Source organism: Falco biarmicus, chromosome 11 (assembly GCF_023638135.1).
Source record: "Falco biarmicus isolate bFalBia1 chromosome 11, bFalBia1.pri, whole genome shotgun sequence".
Taxonomy (NCBI): domain Eukaryota; kingdom Metazoa; phylum Chordata; class Aves; order Falconiformes; family Falconidae; genus Falco; species Falco biarmicus.
Window position 1 is genome coordinate 1,503,414 of NC_079298.1, and position 14,754 is coordinate 1,518,167.

At 48.7% G+C, this 14,754-nt stretch overlaps 1 protein-coding gene and 1 non-coding gene across 7 annotated transcripts in view; both read right to left on the bottom strand.

Moving 5' to 3' along the window:
- The window catches only part of LOC130156990 (aprataxin and PNK-like factor), a 28,251-nt gene extending 14,199 nt beyond the window's left edge, over nucleotides 1–14,052 (bottom strand). Inside the window, exons 1-2 of one of the 6 annotated variants that reach the window (XR_008824663.1) lie at nucleotides 12,593–13,008; nucleotides 11,477–11,576 (exon numbers count right to left, since the gene is read on the bottom strand). Coding sequence is in view for 5 of the 6 variants with exons in the window: in XM_056356122.1 (XP_056212097.1) it covers nucleotides 11,477–11,501 (25 nt within the window). In the remaining variant the exon portion in view is untranslated. Of the gene's footprint in view, nucleotides 1–11,476; nucleotides 11,577–12,592; nucleotides 13,017–13,836 lie in introns of those variants that run through there. The other 5 variants (XM_056356122.1, XM_056356124.1, XM_056356121.1 and 2 more) reach the window with 5 other exon arrangements.
- On the bottom strand, nucleotides 10,969–11,053 carry LOC130157298 (small nucleolar RNA SNORD45). The gene has a single exon (XR_008824780.1). It is a non-coding gene; the product is annotated as a small nucleolar RNA SNORD45 (small nucleolar RNA).
- Nucleotides 14,053–14,754: the final 702 nt, after the last annotated feature.

The window sequence follows — 14,754 nt, forward strand, 5'->3', positions numbered from 1 at the left end:
TCATTTAAGACGTTGACTCCTACAGCACATTGTGCTAGAAGACACCTTTCATAAGGTTAATGGAAGGAGACAAAAACCAGCTACTCATCGTACTCAAAAGAGCACTCAAAGCAGCTCCTCTTCCTTAGCAACTCTAAAAAACAGGTTTTGCTCAAGGAGAACACTACACAATCAAAAACTGAATACGCTATCAGTGCGTTCCTTCAAAGCGTCCATTCACATCACACTTATATACACTTCTGTCAAGAATATGGGTAACTGCAATGGCTTGCTTTACTGCAACATAGCTATCTCATTGATGCAGAATGACTACTTGGTGGTCTTGCATTAAAAGCACATACAGGACAGACGATAAAGCACCTTTCTTTGCAAACAAGCAGGTTTAGTCTCATCACATTTCCTGAAGATCAAAGCTGATGGTTTTGATACTTCCTATTTACAAATTTCTCCAACAAAATAAGATTTCGTTATGTGCTATTTCAGAGCATTCTTTTCTTCTTACAAAGCAACACTTCCCAAAAGTACTGCTGCCAAATGTTTTAGAATAAAGACCCAAGAAGAAACGTGCACATGCAGACTCCTATTGCATGTTACCTGTAACTAAAACTTGCCTTCCAAAACATTAGGAATCCTTCAGCGTGTCAGAGCACTGAATCAGCTTCACCCCCACAGAGGGGAAAACTTGTCTGAGCAAAATGAAAAGTAGCTGGAGCAAACTAAAGGCTGCATTTGTACTACTGGATCAGCTTGGCTGCCTAATGAACCATGTCCTCCTCATAATCATGAAGGGCAAAAACTGAGATATGCGAAGGAATGCTACATGAAAACTGGAAGTCTGATGTGCTCATGAACACAACAGCTTTACGCAGTTATCTGCAGCAACAGGCACACCAAACATACACAAGAACCCATTTACTTGTGCTTGCTTGTTTGCTGAACAACCTAAGCTTTTACTGTCACTCAAGCCCCTTGGGGGAAGAGGTAAAAAATACAAAAATAGTAACAGTGATAATATTTAAAAAAAAAAAAAAAATCACAGGACCTCCTGTTTCCTGGATTAGCCTTATCTTTTGTGCTTACAATGTACATAGATTTATGTAGTGCTCAAAATCTTCTCCTAAAGGCAGTTCTCAGGTCACTGGTCACTTGCTACCCTCAGGAACACCTCTAGACGCCTATCTTCTCTTCAATATATTAACACATGGCATTACAGATCTTTTCTGGGCAGAAAGAACTAGCAGGAGACCAGGCACTCAGCACTGGGGTTTTTGGGATCTTGCTGGAACATTTGTATCGCACAAAACATTTGTATGACAGATTGTGAATTGAGAGGATATGAGTAGCAGAAAAAAAAATAAAAATCATCCCTCAATTGAAGTATCGCCAAAGACACTGACCAGATAAGGGTTCACAGGGAGTTTATAAGTGTGACTTGTTCTGGTTTTAAGAGGGGACTGAATGCTTAAAAAAAAAAAAAATAAATAAAAAAAAAAAATGGTGCAGATTGGCCAAGTTACAACAGAAGTAATTCTCCATTGTTTAGGGATAACAAATAATAAGCATTTTAAATAGTCAGATCACAAAGCATACAATAACTTCATCTTTCATAAAAGTTTCAGCTGCAAATAAAATAAGCCTACAGGGTCTATGTTGGGCATTTCAATCATTTACATCTCTTCTCCCTGCCGGTACATGTACTGTACACACAGGGGGGTTTATTTCTTTCCTTTTTAAAGTGGACCTTTGTTTCTTATTTCCTAGAACTCTGCATCGTTTAATCTGCTGAAGTACATCATCCCTTGTTTAGGTTATATTGAAAGTTAGCAAGACATCCTGGCTCCTCCTTTTATACTTTTAAAATTCTTGCTATGCCATTGGTTTCTCATCAGTCCCCATTTACCAAAAGATTTCTTTCAAATCAAAGCTTGTAACGACTTTACTGTTTTTGGTAGCTAATACAGTACTTCTTAATAACAAGCTAGCTTAAGCTGGGTTTATTTTTGCTTCACCTGTAACAGCCTGTTCCATACACGCAAGGTGTCCTCTTACGCTTGTTCTGTTTGGAGCTTTCTGAAGTATCTGCACTTCTGGTTGAATCAGAAATCTGTCTTGTAATCCAGATTTGCATCAGGCTCAAGAGTCCCTTCCTGGGCACCAAAAGATCAGGAAGTCCTGCCCAGTGAGCCTGTTGGCTTGCAGAACCAGTCATCTGCTCTTTGTTTACTGTTTCCTCAATTCTATTTCCTTTACTGGAGATCTGACCTACTCTTTTAGACAATTTACTATGCTGCTGCCTAGCTTTTCTTCCCACAGAACTTCCAGGGGTTTTTGTTCCAGTCTTGCCATTCCCTGCCATGTTTCTCATGGTATTCTCAAGAGGAAATCCAGAGCATTCTGTGGAACAAGGTTCCATTTTGAAGGACCTGAAAATGTACATTCTTCAGAACTAAAAGCTTTAAGGTCAAACTCTGCCTCATCATTCCTGTTTTCAAAGTGAGAGAATCATAGTAGAGCCCAGGCTGGAAAGGACCTTGATAGAGATTAAAACCAGCCCCGTGGGCACATATTAGCTTGGGGCTCATCGTTAGCCAGCAGATGTGTTACACTTGAACAAAAGGTTAGATGATGGAAGTGTAAAGAACTCTAGTAGGTAACAGAAACTAAACAACAGACTGCTAATGTATGCAAAGGTAAGCAGGAAATTTAGGTAACTGCCCAATAAGATGAAAAGTACATCCTGAAGAGGCGCCAGAGGGAGGAGGTTATGATAATGAATTTTTGGAAACCTTACGTATTTGCATGACTTTGTATAATAAATATCTGTCGGCTTGTTGAAACAGCGTGCAAGTTAGGAGTAGCGATCCCCCTTGCACCCAACGCTGCAATAAACATACCTCTTTGTAACTGCCCTCGAGTTGTACAGTTCGATTCCACATGTCAGTTTGGTGACCCAGGTGAGACCCTCTCTGTCCGGCTGTAGGACCTGCTGAGGACAGGACTCCTCTGGGTGCCCCCAGGGTTTCTCAGGAGGACTCCCCTACTCACCTAGATGACTGCGAGGACAGACAGGGACCATCGTCGGTGGACCAGGTATGTTGCAGTTGGGTTGGGGATACCTGTAAGTTGTGAGGAGACGTCCTACGTGAGGTAAAGAGCGCTGGTGCTTGCCCCTGGAAAGGCTGGGGGTGGGAATTCGGGTGCTCTCCTCGCTGCGGTAGCGGGAAGGGGCCTCTCGAGGGGTAACAGGTTTTCTCCCAAGTGGTGTGTTTTGGCCAATTTGGGTTCTCTTCAAGAATGTCTTTTGGCCATTTTGTCATCTGTTGTAAAATTCGGTACCGTGTATTAGTTGAGACCTCTTGTTGATATTTGACGTTCTGGGGTGGCATAACGGTGTTTGAGGTCGGAACGTCCATCATAAAATGGTATTGTTGCTATCTATCTGAGTAGCAGAGTGAGTGTGTAACGGGCCCTTTTGTGCGAGTGTTTTGTGCAACTGAGACGTAGCTCAGCTACAAAGCGAGTGCTGAAACCTGCAACTTGTGATAATTTGTATTATTTACTGTATTGCATAAAGGTGAAATGGGAGGTCAACAGAGTGGGGAAAGAGTGAACATGAGCCCTTTGGGTTGTATTTTGGCTCACTGGAAGAATACAGGAGGACCACAGGGTGGGAGTGTGAGGGAAAGGGTTAAAGAAGTTTTAGTAGGTCTAATTGCTTAACGATTACCTAGATTGTTGTTGATAAATAATGCTTTGTTTTACTAACTATTGTGTAAATTAACTGAAGCAAGGAGTCTACAGCTCCTCCTGAAGGACAGTTTGTGATGAGAACTAGCTAAAACCAACTCTATAGTCTGGACAAAGACCAAGGAGCAACTGAGTCTGGCAAAGAGAGAAGGTTCAGAGTGAGAAAGACTACCAAGCCTTCATCCCCATGACCCCCATGACCAGCAAGAGGCACTACGCAAACGCAGTTGGGAGGGACATATGGAAATGACTTCTTGGAACTAATTTTAATATGAAGCAGGGCTAGGTTATGAATATGTATCGGTATATTTGGAAATCTTATGTATATGCAACATTTGATTATATAAATTGAGACAAGTTGTTGCCCCTGGCGCACACGGCTTTGGTGGGACTACCCCTGGTGCTGCCCAGCGCTGAATAAACATACCTACTTTACAATCTGATAAAGATTGTGGAGTCTGATTCCACACGTCAAGCAAACATTGATAAAATATTATAACCAATGGTGGCCTTTATGTATCTTAGAAGATCAGGAAACTGTAACACCTCGCTACAGTTAATGCTATTTTTAAGATGACAAGGGAAATGGGACGACACATGCAGATTTGTTTTTCACATTGAGAAGCCATACAGAGTGTGGCAGAAGGAGCGTGGGATTAATATAGCACCACCTGATCCTTTGACTTTGGCTCTAGAAAAGGACAAGGAAAAACTGAGACCTAAACTAGAAAGATGCTCTTGTTGAAGTTTTTTGTGTAATATAGGATCGCTGTGTTTTGTAAAGACAGAGCCTCAGGCTGTGGCTCCTCCTGGGGTGAAGCGTATTGGGAGATAAAAACTTGCACTAATGTAGGACCTGAGGCGGGGGAGTCAAGGACCCCAGGGAAGGGTTAAAGTCTTGGGGTGAGTTTGTACAAAGCCCCACACCCGCTGGGAGGTGCGGCTGAGCCAGGCTGGACGCGTGGCAGGCTGGTTGCTGGTTGCTGGCAAAGGCACCACAGGTAAGGACACAGACTTAAAGCAGCACAGAGCAGATCTGCGTTCAGGGTTCGAAAGGGTTAAAGCAGGGGTGCTGTTGCAGAGGCAGGCACTTGTGCCTGCTGCAGAGCAGGGAGCATCTCCTGCCCGGAATCCTTCCAGTGCGAGGAGGCGGGGGTCGCTGTTGCTGACACCAGAGCTGAAGGACCTGACAATGTCACCCCAAGGGCCGCAGCATTTGCAGCACGACAGGACCGGGAACTGGCCCCTTCAGGGCACGCAGTGGGGGCGGGGGGCGGGCGGGAATAAAGGCGAATCTGTGATGGGAGATTTAGATGCTTGGAAGTCGGTTGTGAAAGACTATCAGGATGACCCAACAGGAGTAGAAAAAGGGTTGACTGTTACTGGGTAATCGCCATGTAGAGAAGCTGACAGAAGCAGCACGGCACAAGCACAGCAGGTCAGAGAAGAAAAGCTGAGTCGTGCTGTAGTCACAGCTACGGCGGCGGCTTCGGGAAAAGTGAAAACTGGCAGAGGGACTAAGGTGAGAAGACGAGGCAGAGGCAGAGGAGGGATGCCTGGCAGAGGTGAAAGAGCGAACCCTGCCCTGCGGGCCCAGATCAGTGGGCACATCGTAGGGAAGTGGGCACGGGCAGCCAGATTGCCCAAAGCTGAAGAACCATCAGGGGGTTCCGGTGACTGCATCAGAACCAGACTGAGAGGCCTGGGGAATCCGCCCTAGCGGATCCACTGGTTAAATTAAAGCTGGGGACTAGAGAAAAAGGAGGTGGGATTTTTAGTGAATACAAAACCAACTTATTTGGTGTTAAACTTCAGCGAGAAAAGAATTTATTACAGTTGTGGGAGCTACTGGCCGCCAGGAAAAAGCATTGTGAAACCTCTGAAGTACAAATTAAGAAAAAAAAATCAGAATGCCATTTCACCAAAATATTTAACCAGGTATATCTGGGAGTAAACTCCAGGCAAGGCGAAAAATGCTTTACCTGTTACAGCAGAAATGAAAAGGGGGGCCTGCCCAGTTCGGGTAAAACAGTATCCCTTGGTCAGCAGGGCTGTGGGGGATATTGGCACAAAAACTGAAATAAAACGCACTGTGTAGTGGTTCTACTACCAATGTAAATCTGTGTGTTTTGCCATGGCAGCGACTTGTTATGGGATGCGCAGATGAAACTCTGCATTGACAACAAAGTACAAGGAATAAGGTTGGTCAAGTGCCTCCTACCGTAGTCAAGGGCAAGACTGGGTTGGCCTCTGTGTTTGCCACCAAGAAGAATCTTGAATTCTGCTGTTGGCTGCAAGCCAGTAGGTGCCGAGTGGTGGGAACATGTGCCATGCCAGACCTTGATGTGAGGAATGGCCCCCGCTGTTGTAAGAGGGTCACCCAGGAAGGAAGAACGTCACAAGACCCATTGGGGCACTGACTCATAGTATAAATATTTAGACTGACAAAATTGTAGGGAGAACATGAATCAAATGGGGACAATTGGAGAAGAAAAATATCCAGGGCAACCATGACAAACTGATTTCTCAGAACTCCCAAGAAAAGGGGGGTCTTGATACCTGCTGGTCATGACGGATGCCTTTTTAGGGTGGCCAGAAACACACCCTTGCTGAACCAATAAAGCCAAAGCAGTAACCAAAGCACTATTATAAGAAATAGTACCGTGATTTGGGGTTCCAGCAGTAATCTCATCAGACTGGGGGCATTAGCAAAAAAGGTTGCACTTGCTATCCAATACTCAGCAGTGGATACAATCTGTAACCACAGGAATGTTAAGGGAAGGTGTCCCCTACAAGAAATGGGTTTCTGCCTTGAACTAGCAAACATCTCTGTGCTTAAAGAGAAGCCTTTTTGCCTTGATGGAGATAATTTACTCTGTATTCTGTATTTATGCTGTATTCTGAATGTGGAAATTGGCTGGGACTAGGAGGCTGGCTTAAAGGCATTTTGCAAACAGGATTATTATTTTTGATCATTATTGTAATAATAGTTTTTTGATCAAAACCAGCCAAAATTATTTGTAAGCATTAGGCATATCTGAAGAGAATGCCTTTATTTGAATCAGCAGTTAAGGTGTAGTTTAGTCTGATGCTGTGGTTTTATCTGCTTCTGGTGAATTTTTGAAGTGATGAAATCAGAGATACTAAGAGTTATGAGGTAGTAAGGTAATAATCTAAGTAAGGGTGCTGTCTTTTATATCCACAAGTGCAATATGCTTTTATGTAGCAGAGAGAAACTTTGACAATAATGTTGCTTGAGCAAGATGTGCATGTGACAACTTGGGAAAAGGGATATCACAACTGGAGCGCAACAGTGTTTCTATGTCTGGCAGAGTGAAATCTTTCAAGACCTGAGTTTAGACAGTCTAAAATAAATTGTCAGTATTCAAAAAACCCATCTTAAGCCTCTTTTGCTTACATAGTGTTATGGAAGTCAACTGCTATTGTAGATAATTAATGATTTTTTAATACATATTAACAAATACTACTATTTTAACTTGAGGCAGTTGAGTGAGAAATACTCACGTGTAGCATTTGAGGGAATGTCAGCATAAATCACACTTACAGTAAGACTGCATTTTTAATTACTGTACTCATTAAGATTCAATGATGCCATAAGGCTAAGGCCTTATATCACAGATTGGTTCTGAACTAAAAGGTGTGTGCACATGTAGTTACGCACATTTGTGTTATTTTCCTTAATTGGCTACAAAATAATATAATTAGGTTGGGGACTAGATCTTGGGAATTTACCTATTATACTTCTGTTTGTTAAGGAACGTGCATAACACAGAACCCATGTAGGCTTGGCTTGTGGCACAGTTGTCAAATTTAGCATAGACATTCAGACAGATAAGCAACGTACTCTTCTTGTGTGTATCACCTACAAGCCATTATGGCTTAGTGTGTAAATCTGTACGCAACTATTGAAAAATCCCCTTATGAATGTATATAGCTTAGAACTAATTTTTTCCCTTTGTTAATTCTTTGATATCAATGAGGAATTCTTCAGAAAATGTATGGATTGGTTGGTTGCATAAGGGCAGTTGTTATTTGGACAGAAAATTGTTAATGGTCAGGGATTTTCCACTAAAATATTTGCAAATATTCCTAGTCAAACATCAGTTTGGTTTCTTTTTGGGTTTTGAGCTTGCATTAGTCCATGTTCAGAACTTTAAAATTACCTTTGAATTTTTTAAACTTTTTATATCACTGGAACAGAAAGAGCATCTAAATTAAAGCTTCAAGCTAACTTTATTTTTCAAGTATTTCAGGAATTATACTTCTGAACTGAGATTTTATAAGTTGGCTGTGTATTTTCCTGTGTTAAAATGCTGTTATTGAAAATGGTCAACCAAGCCTATGTCGCCCAAAATAAAAACGGGGGAATTGTGGATAACTGGCTAGCTGAAAAGGGTCACATAGACATAGTCCAGCTGGCTGAACAAAAGTGCGCATCGCTCTCAGCTTATCTGAAGTAAAGCAAAATACACTGTCTTTGGCTGTCCTTGTTACACAGTAACAGGAAGATTTTGGTGGGAAAAGAATGTTGCAGGTGGGAACAGAAAACTACAGAAGAGAAACAAGGGGCGGGCTTGGTATTTAGGCAACTAACCAATAATGAGCTTAACTTTTGTAATATGTATGAGCTAATTATAACAAGGCATAAAAGGTGACTGTAAGGGACAATAAACGAAGTCTGCTGATCACTCATATTGAGTGACTGTGTCTTCCCTCCGTCGCAACAGGAAGGAACATCAGGAATACTATCTCAAGAAATAAGGGAAATAATAGGCAAAACCAGCCTCACCACTCAGTTTGAAAAACATCACCAGGCTTGGTGACAACTAGTAAACTTCACCTACAACCCACAACAGGAGCAAACTGAAGCATATGTGCTCCCAATTAGTGCAGCAAAAGAACAGGCAATCTTTCCCGTTGCGACACTAGGAGCCATACACCAGAAAGTCACTGTCAGACCCCTAGGCCATAATGTTTGGGCAAGTTATGGTCAGACCAAAGGCAAGTGGCAGTCAATGAACATGGAATGAACATGTTCCCCAGGGAACAACTGGGATACATCTGTGAAAACGCAGTAATAAGAGAATGAAGATCTGTGTTTAGATATCAAAAAGGCTATGCGTGCTTTTGAAATGTTTCCACATATTAAAGCCCAGCCACAAATATTTTATGTAGGAAATGGATGCACATGTGTTACAACTTCTTCTGGTAACAAGAGTATTGATAATTGTCATGAAATGGCAAATGGTACTAAATTTTGTATGTATAATTTTACTAGAATTGTAGGCTGTGACTTTGGTTATGTTGTTCCTGTAACTACCAGACAGTTAATTGGAACTGATTATACCCTGTATCATGATATACCTAAATTAAAAATAGGCATGAACATTAGCCTCTTCAAAGCAATGCTTAGACACCCCAACATAGAAAGACTGGTCCAAGAAATAAACAGAACGGCCCAACACATGCTTCGACAGGAGAAACGTGACTCTGAAAATATAAAATCCATCTTTAGCCGATGCAGAACAAGTTGGAGAACATCACTGGTGGGACACCTTTGCAGGCCATTCCCCCAAAGCAACACAAGTATTCTACTATTTAATACATCCCATGTTAAATCATGTTGGAAGGAATGATCCTGTTATCTCTCTTAAACGTCTGTCTGTGGTATAAACTAAGTATCATAGTCAGAAGAACACAAATAATGTGATCAATGATGCATGTCTACCAAAACCCTTTGTCTTCAGAACTTGACAAAAGACTTCCCAAGTCCTAAGAAAAAGGGGGAATGAAACAGAGCAAGGTCTTGAAAGATTATTCGGGATGAGTTTGGTACCATGCTCTGGGGGATGCTCTGTTTATGTTGAGATATAACAGAGACGGCACGGCCTGTTCTGTTCTGCTGATGCTACTGAAGTAAGAGACAGGAGAAATGTACTCTGAGCAATCTAGCAGTCATAAATAAAGATAAGGTGGGCATTTGAAGGAGATGAGAAGGCCATGAGTCAGGAGGCTTTGCAAGCTCCAGCCAAAGAACGGAACGACCACCCAAAAATCTCCCCAAAAAGACAATTCTAGAAGACTCCACTTCAAGCTCCGCCTAAACCCCATCTATTATGAATATGATGATTAGATGTCAAAATCAAATGAATATGTATGTAAAGATGTTGTAACCTCTCGTGAAAACTGTATAAATTACCTGACTTTTCACTGAAAACTTTGGGGCTAGTTTGTCTGGTGCAAACTGGCTAGCTCCCCAGCATTGCACGAAATAAATACCTTTGCTGCTTAAAGACAAAATTCATCTCTGAGCAGTTACTCTGTGCCGTTTTGGCATCACCCTCCTAGAGAACTGCAGAGCTGTGGACTTTCAGAAACACCGGGGCACAACGCTTGGCCAGCCTGAAATGTTCAGGAGGCTCTCAGCAGTAAGAAGAAACCGTTCTGACTTTACAGCAAGGCTGACCACACTTGCGAGTTTTCTTTTGCATGCTCACACCTGCAAGCCAAACCAGAACAGCTGCACACACAGCAGAGCAATTGCTCAGCACATCTACACCAACAGAGCTCTCCTAAAGCACACCTGGAGCCACTCATACCCCAAGTCAACATCTACAGCGGAACCTGGCCACAAGCTTTGACACAATGTCATTTTGGGGTCAAACTGATGCACACCAAAAAATTAGTAAAACACACCTCCTTCTCTGCCACGTCAGGTATCGTGCTCCTTCAGTTGAGCTGTAACTGTTACATTATTTCCCAAATGCAAAGCCAAACAGAGAAAATATAACCAAGCATGCTCCTTAAAAAGCACAGGCAACTGTTCATTGTGTGTGACCAAGGGATGATGTGACCACGGCCCTTCAAACTTGCGGGATGCCTAGGCGGGACTAAACAGTGCTTGCAAACAAAGAACATGCCTGCTCGTTAAGACAGGCTGGTCAAGTTTTACCACCAAAACTCTACATCACCATTTGCCAACCCTGTCCAGCTTTGGGTCGCCAGAGCCACACTCAGTTCACTTGAAAGCATCTCCTAGTAGCAGTATCAAGCTCAGAACTGTACCTCCCAGATGCCTACGTGGAAGAAAACTCAAACTGTGCCCCCTTCTCCTTAAGCTGGGTTACAGCTTGTGACAGGAATTTCATCCCACTGCTTGGAAAAGCTCCAAGGCTGCAGCTGAAGGGAACTGGAGTTCCCTGCGTCTCAGAGTAATTCTAGAGCTAAAGTGGTGACAGACATCAGCTCTAGATCAGACGATACATGCCAGCACTCACCACTGACCCAGGGTGGCAACCTCCTTCTGTCCTACCCAAAGGTTTCAAACCCAACACACTGTCTTCCTACGGCAGGAAGCTTTTAATTTTTTACTTTTAATTTTTTTACAAATTTATAATTCGTAACACCGTTAACGCATTCCTTGAGACGGGACTACAGATACATTATGCAGACCACCAACCTGCCGTTTGGAAGCACTGGAGCTTTATGGTGAGAAATTTTTTCTACAACAGAGCGAGCAATGGTGAATAAATAAGACTGAGACAGGGTCCTTTTCCTCGAGGGAAAAGCACGCAACACATCAGCGATTGTTGAACAGACGGGCAGAATTCTCAGAAAAAGCAACCCCTAACTCTTAACAAGAAAAAGAAGGTCATTCCTCTTAATAAAAGCACAGCTGTGCTGAAACAAGTCAACACAATGTACTCACCTGTCCTCCTCCCAGATGAAGGCATATAAGCAACATGTTTCTCTGGAAATGACACGCTTAGGGCATCAGGTTTTCTTACCCCATCCTTTCATGGCATCACCTTTAAAAAACACCAAGAAAAGGTCAGTTGTGGTGTTGGCTTGGGAGATTCCCATGCCTGGGGGGAGTCAGGAATTCCACAGTAGTAAGTGCCTCTTTGGACACAGACTTTCCTGAGGTGCTCCCCACCTCCAGACAACTCCCTGGACCCCGAGTGGCACGTACAGGTGCAAGGAGGAAAAGAACGTCAGGGAACAGACCAGAGGCGTTAGGGAAAGGCGGGGGGGGGGGCGGGGGGGGGGCGGGGGGGGGGGGCGGGGGGGGGGGCGGGGCGGGGGGAAGAGAAGAAGAAAACCTAAAAAGAGACAGGGATACAGATGAGGACAGAGATGTAAAGGGAAAACCAGCCCTGGGCTGCAGGACAGAGGCGGAGGATGAAGAAAAGGGGAGAATGAGAGGGAGTGGGACACAAGCAGAGAGAGTAAAAGAGAAGGGAGCAGCAGAATGAGAAAGACAGAAGGGAAGAGGGAGCAGGACAGAAGAATAGGATGGAGAGCTACAGGGAATCAAAACACGATGGGTTTGTATGGCAAGGTTTGGGGAGGAGGAGGAAAAGGAGGAGAAAGAAGAAGAAACAACTGTGTGATCAACTGACCGCAGCTGCCGTTCCCCATCCCCCTGCGGGGAGGAGACAGGGAAATCGGCAGTAAAGTTAAGCCCCGTAGAAATGGGGGCTGGAGGGAAGGTGTTCTGAAGATTTGCTTTTCCGGCACGTTCTCCTGCTCTGACTTGACTGCTAATCAATCGCGCTGATTTCCCCAGGTTCAGTCTGTTTCGCCCACGGAGGTAATGGCGGAGTGACCTCCCCATCCTTGTGCCCACTCGTGAGCTTTTTTTTATATTCTGTCCCCCCTGTCCAGCGGAGGAGGGGGAGCGGTAAGAGCAGCTTCGGTCCAGCCCGGGTCACCCCCACACAAAATCACAGCGGCACAGGGAAGGGGAGGGGGGGCAGAGGAGGGGCAGGGGGCGCCTGGGGCACACAAGAGGGGAGACAGGGTCCCACGGACCAGGACTCACCACAGCTCTCGCTTTGGTACCGCTGCGAAAATGTGCCAGTTCAGACGCGCCTTTCCCCCTCTCCCCTCCCTCCCTCCCTCCCGCAGAACGCCGGCCGCTCGGCTCCCCCACCCCCGGTAACCCCCGGGTGTCTCACAGCTGTTCCTCGCAAGACGCGGCCTCCCGGACACGGCGCGTCGCTCCCTCGCGCACCGGGGGCCGCCCCAGGCTGTGGGTGACACACGGACCCCGCGGGTGACACACGGACCCCGCTGTGCACGCTGGCACCCGGCTGCTGCGGGGCTGGTCCCCCCCCCACCGCAGGGCCAGGCCCTCTGTGCCCGCAGCAGGAGGCAGCTGCTGCCCGCCTGCCCTCGGGTTCCTTCTCCTTCGCCTCGCCCCGGCCGGCCCGGCTCCTGCCCACACCGGGCCGTGCCCCCGCTGCCCTCCCGCACCCGCGCCGCGGGGGGCGAGGCCGGGCAGGGACAAACCCCGCCAGCCCGAGGCGGCGCGGCCCCCGGCGGAGGGACAGAAGCGCAGGGGGCCGTGACCGGCGCCGCTCGGCCCCGCCCGGAGCCGCTCCTGCCGCAGGCCCTTCCCGAGCGGCAGCGGGGGGCCGGCTGGCCGCCGCCACGGCAGCGCCGGGGGCACCTGGGGCTGGGGCCCGGCTGCGGGGGAGATGCTGCAGCGGGGGGCAGCGGCGCGGGGCGAGCGGGGGCCGCGGCAGGCTCGGGGGTCTGGCGAGCTGGGGAGGCGCCGGCGCCCGGGGGGCGGCCTCCTGCTTCCCCGCCTCCCCCCCCCTCAGCCCCCGGACCCTCCGGGGCTCCCGCACCCGGCTCGCGGTCGGCTGGAGTCCCCCGTGCCGCCCCCCGAGGCGGCCGGCGGGCAGGAGACACCCCCACGCCCCCCGCAGGGTCCGCTCGCCTCCCCTGCGCCCCCGCACCCCCCCGCCGGGCTCGCCCCCCGCAGCAAAGCGCCCCCCGCGCCGCGCCGGCAGCCCGGGCCCCGCCGCTCCGGCCCGCAGCGCCGCCAGCCCCCGGCACGGCCCGGGCAGCGCGGCCGCAGCCCAGTGCCGGCAGCCGGCACCGCCCGGCGCTCCCGGCACAGCGCGGCCGCCCCCCCGGCAGCGCAGCCCCCGGCCCCCCCGCGCAGCCCCGCGCCCCCCAGCGCGGCTCCGGCCCCGCTCCCCGCCCCGGCCCGGGCCCCGCCGCCCCCCCCGGCGCTCTCCCCCGCGCCCGCCGCTCGCCGCCCCGGCCCCCGCTCACCTGCCCCGGCGCGGCCGCGGCCCGGCGGCGCTCAGCGGCCGCTCCGCTCCCCGCCCCGGCCCCGCCGCCGGCAGCCGCCCCGCTACAGGGAGGGGCCGCCGCCGCCGGCCCCGCTGCCCGCCCCGGGGTCCCCCCGCCCCGGCCCTCAGCCGGAGCCCCGCGGGGAAAGGGGCCCTGGCCCGACCCCTCCCCCGGGCTCCTCGCAGCCCCTCGCCCGGCGCCGGGGGGTTACTCGGGGCACGGGGAGCGAGCCCCGGGAGCGAGCCCGCTGCGGGGCTGGGGGCCCCCGCGCCCCCCCCTGCCCCGGGACGCCTCGGCCGGCGTTCCCCGAGCCGCGCTCGCCGTTCCGGGGGGCTCTGCGACGCTCCCCTCCGTGCCCGCGCCGGGACGGGCTCCCCAGGGCACGGACCCCCCCCGGCATGTGGGCACATGAAGGAGACCCCAGCGGGGTGCGGAGGGGCTGGGGCGGGTGCGGGGCGGGTGCGGGGCAGGGGGCAGCTGAGCTGAAGGGGGAGCCGGGAGCCAGGTGAACTCCTGAAATCCCCGTGGGGCCGCGGGACAAGGTGGCACCGTCATCGCAATCCAGGCTCACCGACCCCAAAAGGGGGGTCCTAATATAATACCTGCTGGTCATGCAGGAGGTATTGAGGATGCCTTTTCAGGGTGGCCCGAAGCATGCCCTTGCCGAACCAACAAAGCTAAAGAAGTAACCAAAGTACTATTACAAGAAAGAGTACAGAGATTTGGGGTTCCAGCAGTAATCTCATCCGACTGGGGGCCACACTTCATTGAAAAAGTCATTCTGCAAGTTATTAAATTTTTAGGAATAGACTGGCAGTTACACACCCCATATAATCCACAAGCAAGTGGTCAAGTGGAAAATGAACCACCTAATTAAGCCGCAAATTGTAAAACCTG